The sequence below is a fragment of the Sorex fumeus genome, unplaced genomic scaffold (assembly GCF_029834395.1).
Source record: "Sorex fumeus unplaced genomic scaffold, SorFum_2.1 ptg000037l, whole genome shotgun sequence".
In the NCBI taxonomy this organism is placed as follows: Eukaryota; Metazoa; Chordata; class Mammalia; order Eulipotyphla; family Soricidae; genus Sorex; species Sorex fumeus.
Genome location: NW_026606094.1, coordinates 1,686,714 through 1,694,296, shown reverse-complemented (window position 1 = coordinate 1,694,296; position 7,583 = coordinate 1,686,714). Strand labels below are relative to the sequence as shown.

The 7,583-nt window shown below is 51.5% G+C and overlaps 1 protein-coding gene across 1 annotated transcript; it reads left to right on the top strand.

The window, feature by feature from the left end:
- Nucleotides 1-5,923: 5,923 nt before the first annotated feature.
- On the top strand, nt 5,924-6,213 carry HILPDA (hypoxia inducible lipid droplet associated). The gene has a single exon (XM_056118289.1). It carries the CDS (start codon nt 5,933-5,935, stop codon nt 6,125-6,127), a length of 195 nt encoding a protein of 64 aa, XP_055974264.1. The 5' UTR covers nt 5,924-5,932; the 3' UTR covers nt 6,128-6,213.
- The last annotated feature ends 1,370 nt before the right edge of the window (nt 6,214-7,583 follow it).

Here is a 7,583-nt window from a genome sequence, read left to right as displayed (position 1 = left end):
ATTGGGCCGGAGAGATAGTACAGCAGGTAAAGTACCTGCCTTGCCCCTGGTTGAGCGGGGTCAATCCTGGCATTCCATATGGTCCCCCGAACACAGCCAGGACTGATTCCAGAGTGCAGAGCCAGGAGTAATCCCTGAGTATCACCAGTGTGGCCCCAAAACAAAACAAAAAATAATAGATTGTGGAAATCATGTCAGTACATACAAAGCTTTTGTTTTTCTCTTCCAGTTTTTATTTAAGCACCACGATTTACAATACTGTGAACAATAGAGTTTCAGGCATAAAATATTCTGACTCCATACCTATCACCTGTGTTAGGAAGTCTGTGTCCTTCCGCCAATGTCTCAAGGTCCCTCCTCAGCCCTCCCTCCTCTCCCGGACCAGCCCTCCCTGCCCCACCACAGGCTCTGTGTTCAGCTAGTTTTCTGGTAACTACCGCGTAACTGCACAAATTGGATTCTGGTTATTCACTTAAATGTTTGCTGTTTTTTTTTTCTATCTGTTGCTCTTAAAAAGAGAGCTGCAGTTCAATCCTTCCTTTCCTGTATGCAGACATTTATCTGTCATGACCGTTGCTAGAAAAGGGATTCTCTGTACAAGGGTACATACATTCCTTTATTTTGATAGATATTTGTCAAATGGGTTGCCATAGACGATAACACTGAGAGTTGCCAGCAATGCAGGAATATGTTCTTTATTTTTTTAATTTAACTTTATTTTTATAAAGTTGTTCACAATAATTTATTACATTCAATATCCCAACACCAAACCCACCACCATTATTTCCAATTTTCCCAACCACCACCCAAGCCTGCCCCAATAGCAGGCTCTCTATAATTTATTTTGGATTGCCTTTTATGAATAATTTGCTAAAAATGATCAAAAAAGGTTTCCTTAGAAGAAAATGAGTGAAGATTGTTGTATCTCATCTTGGGGCCATTGAGCCCTTGTGTAACAGAATATGGTCTGTAAACGGTTCATGGATCCGAAGATCAAATTTGGGGGAGAGTGTATTTAGTATGGTACTCCTTTGTTGGTTAACGATGAACCCACTTCTTTTGAGTTCTTCAACATATATTAAGAGCTACTTATTTAGGAGGTTCTGTGATGGAATGAAAACTAAAATCTTACCAGATACTCCTTTCATTGACTTTCAGGCTTTTGAGAGCGAGCAGACATCAGTATAATGAAGGGATAGTTGTGAATGGTGAGGGAAGTGAATATTGGGCTAGGAGTGATCCTTAAGCACAGATACAGGAGTAAGCCCTGGGCACCACCAGATATGAACTCCTACAACCAAATCTATATCTCTATATATTTGCATATAGATTTTCGAGGGAGTGTGTTGGGGATGAAACCCAGGCCTGACACATCGAAGTATGTGCCTTATAACACCCTCACACTTTCATCCCCTAGTTCTGAATACAGCAACTATGATTTATTCAAACAGCTATGATATTTCTTACCATATTTTTACATGCTACATATTTAATATTGATTACTTCCAATGCTCACAATAATTGTACTTTTTGTGTATACTCCCCTCCCCACACCCTCACTACTATTTTTCAGATGAGGGTACCAAAGCTCAAAGGAGTTAAATTGGCTAGGGAAGTGGAGACAGGATGGGGAGAGATAGAGAGAGAGAGAGAGAGAGAGAGAGGGAGAGAGAGAGAGAGAGAGAGAGAGGGAGAGAGAGAGTACTGTGGCTAGGGCGCTCACTTTGTACAGTGACCCACTTGGATTCAATCCCTGAAATCCCATAGGGTCCCCCAAAGTACCGCTAAGAGTGATCCCTGTGTGCAGAGCCAGGAGTAAACTGCTGACCATCACCAGGTACAGCCCAAAAATAAAAACGAAACAAAAAAAGTGGAGACTGGACAAGAATCCTGATGTAGGCAGACCCAATACTAACCCGGGGTTTGGGGCACGTTTTTAGTTGCTAGATGAGATTGCACAAAGTCATGTTCCCCAGCCCTGTCTGTCTCCTCTGGCCTAACTTTTCAAAAACAATAGCAGTGAAAAGGCAGGAATGGGAATGGTGGAAGCAGCCCCTGTGAACTGGAAGGAAATTAAAAAAAAAAATTTAGACCTTGCACAAACAGCCCAAACAAAGGGTTACTGTGGCATTTCTGCACTCACTCACCCTAGAGTGGTACGATGAGCAAAATCCCTCATTTGGGTGATAGAATAAACAATAACACTTAGGCAATGCTTTCTGTGCGCCAGGCACTGTTCTGTGCTCTTCAGGGTTGATTTCACTTCACTTCTAGATAAGAACTGCTTCCTTTTGTCAGTGGAGCGTAGCCACGTCCAGAAGGGTGCAAGGATTTCAGAGCTTAAGGCTCCCTTTGGTGCGAGAGAAGTCTCAGGCACCAGAGCAAAAGGCGGAAGAAACCAAAGAACCCCTGCAGGTTGGGCCTGAGGGTTCCTTTCAGCAATAGCAATAGCACAGCGGGTAGGGCGTTTGCTTTGCTCACGACCGACCCAGGTTCGATTCCCAGCATCCCATATGGTCCCCCGAGCACTGCCAGGAGTGATTCCTGAGTGCATGAACCCTGGGTGTGACCCAAAAGTGGAAAAAAAAAAAAGCCCTCCGGCCCGCCGGTCTGCAACAAAGCATCCATAACACGCTAGTTTCCCAGCCTCCCAGACCCACCCCTACCAGACAGAAGACAGACAGCCCAGGAAGTAGGGGAAAGGTCGAATTTGGGATTGGCTCCGCCCTGGCCTCCAGTTCCGTGCCTTTCTGCTGAGCAGGCAGAGCCGTGGGAACTCCCAGGCTCTCGCCCCCGTTGCCCTGGCCCTTGACCTGGACACACCGCCGAACCGCCGGCCCGGAGTTCAGTGGGCCTGCTGGGATCACCTGGCCCCGCTCTCTGGTTCACCGCCGGCCCTCCACGCAGTGTCTTGCCGCCCCGCGGTAACTCCTTCCCAGCCTCCCGTCCCAGCGTCTGTCTTCCCCAGCTCTGCCGCTGGGTATGGTCGAGACAGCCGGACAGTCGACGTTTGTTTGACTTGCGGGAGGGGTGCTTACACCCCGCCTCCGAATCTGGGTGTAAGGTTAGCCAGTGACCTGTGAGTTCTCGGGTCAAACCTAGAGCATCCTTAAGAAACTTCCTGGGGATTACACACCACATTGGATGGGGTGTAAAGTTAAAAAGGCAAAAAACTATTTTTACTTATATAGAAGCACACAAGGCTCAACATGTAACAGCCAGTTATATGTTGGCTTAATGGCTCCAGGCTGAGATACAATCTTCACACGTTTTCTTCTAAGGAAATTTTTGGGATCATTCTTAGTGGATTATTCATAACAAGCAATACAAAATAAATTATTTAGGGCCTGCTATTAGGGCAGGCTTGGGTGATGGTTGGGAAAATTCAAAATAATGGTGATGGGAAGGTGTAATGATGATGGGATTGATGTTGGAACAGTGAATGTAATAAATTATTGTGAGAACTTTATTAAAATAAAATTTAAAAGTAAAAAAAAAAAGAAACATCCTGGCCCATTAGACTGTTCAGTGCCCAGAGAGCATGCCTTGCACTGGGCCCCACCCTACACCTAACCAGGGCATTTGCTCTCTGATTCACAAGGCCCCCAGAGCACTGAGGCTGGGAGTTAGCCCTCCTCTACCTCCCTATGTCCCCCACTCCCACAAATTATCATCCATCCAGTAACCCAGGAGAGATAGTACAGCGGCCACGTGGGCTCCATTCCCTATATGGTCTCTGAGCACCACCAAGAGTGATCCCTGAGCACAGAGCCAAGAATGGCACAACCCCCAACCCCTCCAAAAAAAAAAAAAAAAACTTCCACTGGTTCTGATGTAGGTCGAAGGAATTGAGAAACCAGGCAGGAGCAGCAGACCAGAGGGCGCATCTTCCTTAAAAAACAACAGAAAACGTCTTTTTTTTTTTAAACATGCATTACTTCCAACGTTCACAATAATTCTACTTTCCATGTATGCTCCTCTCCATTTTACAGATGAAGATACCAACGCTCGCCTCGCCATTCACAGGGATGAGGACTGCAAATTAATCCAATTTCCGGCTTGGGCCCGGGAAGGGCCATCTGGAATCTCCGCACTTCCAGAAAGAGAAGCACACGCGGCTCTTCAGTCATTCCTCGGAGAGGGGGTGGGGATGGGGGTGGGGGTGGGAGGGGGTCTCTGACGCGCTCCGGCCACCTGTGCTGTCCTTGAGATAGAAGCAGCCCGCTGGACGCCCCTCCTACCCCCCCCCCCCCAGCTAGGGTTTTCCATCCACGTGATAGAGGGGACCGGGGTGGGAGTGGGTGGGTTTTAAAGCTCCGACCAGCGGGAAAATGCAGCCCTCGTCACGCGCCCATAGGCAGGCGGCCCTCTGTGACTCACAGGCGCGATGGGGAAGAGGCTGACGCGGGCGCCCGCGCCTGGACCCCCGGGCCCGGGGCGGGGCTGCGGACGTGCTCGCGGGCAGCGCGGCGCGGGCGGGCGGGCATGCGCATGCGCGGGCGCGGGCAGCGGGCGGGCTGTGGCTCTAAAGGGGCGGGGTGAGGCTCTAAGGGGGCGGGGCGAGGGGCGGGCCGGGGCGCGGCTATAAGCGGGCGGTGCGGGGGGGTAGCCACTGCCAAGCTCCGTTCGACTGTGCACGCTGCTGCGTCTGGGACGACTCGCTCTGCCACTTCGCGCCGCTCGCCGCCCCGCGTCCCTCTCGGCTCCGGCCCGGCACTCCGGGACAGCGACCCGGCACTCCGGACCACCCCCCCCCCGTTGCTTCCTGGTCGAGGTAAGCGGCGTTGCGGGCCGCTCTCCCTTCTCGAGCCGGTCGGTTCTGCTGGACCGGTCCCTGTGGCGGGGACTGCGGGGTCCCGAGCAGCCCTTCTTTGCTCCGCAGCCACCTGGCTTCCCAGGTAGCCGCGACAGCCTTGCTCTGTCCGCAGCGGGGCGGGGGGCCCTAGCTAGGATCCATGCCATGCCCCCTGGGATGGGAGCCCCTGACAGCTCTCCCAAATCACCTTTAGCATCTCCTGCTGATGGGGCCCCAGGCCGAGTGCGTGGGATATACCTGCCGGTGTTTCTAGTCTGTAGATTCCCCATATGGTTCCTGAGCCCCTCCACCGACTGCTCCCTGCTCATCGCCAGGAGTAAGCCTATCTGGGTGCACTCTGAGCCTTGGATTCATGTCAACAGGGCCCCTTGGGGCTCTCCGACCCTGCCGGGTGTAGAGCTCATTGCCTGCCTGCTCTTCAATGTTGTGCTAAATTAGTGAACTTGATAGATTGGACTCTCAGAATTATGGGGAGTGGGGGTGGTGGTGAGAGGAGGGGAGGGTATTGAGCGCCAACCCGGCGGGTGCTCAGGGCTTAATCCCCTAGCTCTGTGCCCAGGGATCACCCCTGGCGGTGCTTGGATCCAACCCGGGTTGATGTCTTGCAAGGCAAGCACTTTCCCGCTACATGCTCTCTCCGGCCTCTTTGAGCATTATTTTGACTTGTTCTAAATCGATGATGTTTGGCACGGAGAGGTGATGGAGAGCCCCCGAACGAATTGGGTCTGTCTTTCAGAAAGATTGCCTATCCCTGGACTAGGGGCACTGCGATTTGGGCATGCCCCTCCCCCATCCCGTCCCGGGGAAGTAGGTTTTCTCTTCCAGAAAAATTTAAAAATAAAAATTGAAAAAAAAAACTGTTAAGAAATGCCCATGAATGAGCCGGGAAAGCTGGCTGGGGCCACAGGGGAGTTGTATAAAAATATGAGGACTTGGAAAGAACAGAGCCCTGTTTGGGGGAGGGGGTGGGTGTCTGCCTCGTCTCCCGCTGGCTCCGGCGGGGGCGCCCTGAGTCGGGGCCAGATTCGGTGGATTAATCCGCGTCTCTTTCTCCCTCATCCAGAGGCCTTGCTGCCGCAGAAGCTTTCGGGCTGCAGAGGCGCTCCTCCCTCCGCCATGAAGAACTTGTTCAGCCTCTATCTCCTGGGAGTCGTGCTCACCATCCTCTCCCTCTTCATTAGACTGATGGAGTCACTAGGGGGCTTACTGGAGAGCCCATCCCCGGAGAGCCCCTGGACCACCAGAGGGCAGCTAGCCAGCGCAGAGCCCGCCAAAGGCCTTCCAGACCACCCATCCAGAGGGGTGCAGTAAGACCCCCTCCCCCGCACCCTGGCCTGAACGCTGGCAGCCAGAGGTGGGATCATCATTATCTGTGAACTGTGACCTGGTGTCCTTGAAGTGGGAACCGTCTGGCGCAGTCTGGAAAAAAGACAACCGTGGTGTAACTCTGCAGCCGGGTGAGCCCTCACCCTCATGCCAGACCAGCTGCGGACTTGGGCATCTTCCTGCTGGAGGTTCCCGGAATCCAAGGTGTGGGGGCTGCAGCTGTGGCCTGAGCTGTGAGCACGTGGCATTGTTTTCATTCCCGCTTCTCAAACATCTTCCAAGGAGAGGGCTCCTTTGGCCCAGGTGCCTGCCGTGTTCACTACTCAGCCTGTCTTGTCTGGGGACGATGGGCAGTGTGTGGTTCTCACTGTTATTTGTATATTGAAGTCCATTTTCCAACCGTGTATGTGTTCTAGGGGTCTGCAAGTGGGCAGGGGGTGCTGGCACAGCCCGCTCAGGACATAATAGGTCTTCTTATGGCCACCGTGTGGCCAAGATGAATTTTTTTTTCTAATGAAATAAAAGTTGGCTATATTTTCCACTCTGTGTCCTGTTGACTTTTGCACTAGAAGTTAGGGTCAAGGTAGGATCTGATTTTTCTAGACCTGAGGATTTCTCTCTTAAATCATTGGAGGATGCATCCAAGAGCTGAGGGCAGAAAAAGGGAAGGGCTGGAATGTGGCTCAGAGAGGGAGAGAGAGAGAAAACCCTGCTTCAGGGCCAGTTAGGCCCCAATACTGCAAAAAAGGTGAAAGAAAAATAAAAACAAGGTAAATCAAGGGAATCAGGAGGCATAGGTGTTTGAGTCAGCCTTGTCAAAACCAGACTTGTCTGAGCCTACACCAACTCTTTTTTTTTTTAATTTTTTTTTGGGGGGTCATACTGGTGATGCACAAGGGTTAAGGGGTTTCTCCTGGCTCTGCACTCAGGAATTACCCCTGGCGGTGCTCAGGGGACCATATAGGATGCTGGGAATCAAACCTGGGTCGGCTGTGTGCAAGGCAAACACCCTACCCGTTGTGCTATTGCTCCAGCCCCTACACCAACTCTTGATTCTGTCTCTAAAGAAGAAAACACTGGTTCCAGCCCCTTACCCTCAGTCTCTGGGGGAAGGGGCTCATGTTGAGTTTTCTGTAACGCACTTACTCCCCAGCAGTATTCCACCCCACAGTGATCCAATGTTTTTGTTTTAGAGCCACACCCTGCGGTGTACTGGGGTAACTCCTGGTGGGCTAGAGGGACCATATGAGATGCCAGGGTTCAAACCTGGGTCAGTTGCATGTTAGGCAAGTGCCCTCCTCGCTGAAGTATAGCTCTGCCCTCCCCCCCCCCCCCCCAGTTGGTATAATGTGCACCACACAGAAAACGTTTCTGCTCTACTGGCTGGAAGTAGCTTGGCCTTTACATTACCCTCTTTTTTGGGTCACACCTGGCGATGCAA

What these genes read in the sequence shown, in the direction of transcription:
- HILPDA (XM_056118289.1), top strand. Translation starts at nt 5,933, where the DNA reads ATGAAGAACTTGTTCAGCCTCTATCTCCTGGGAGTCGTGCTCACCATC.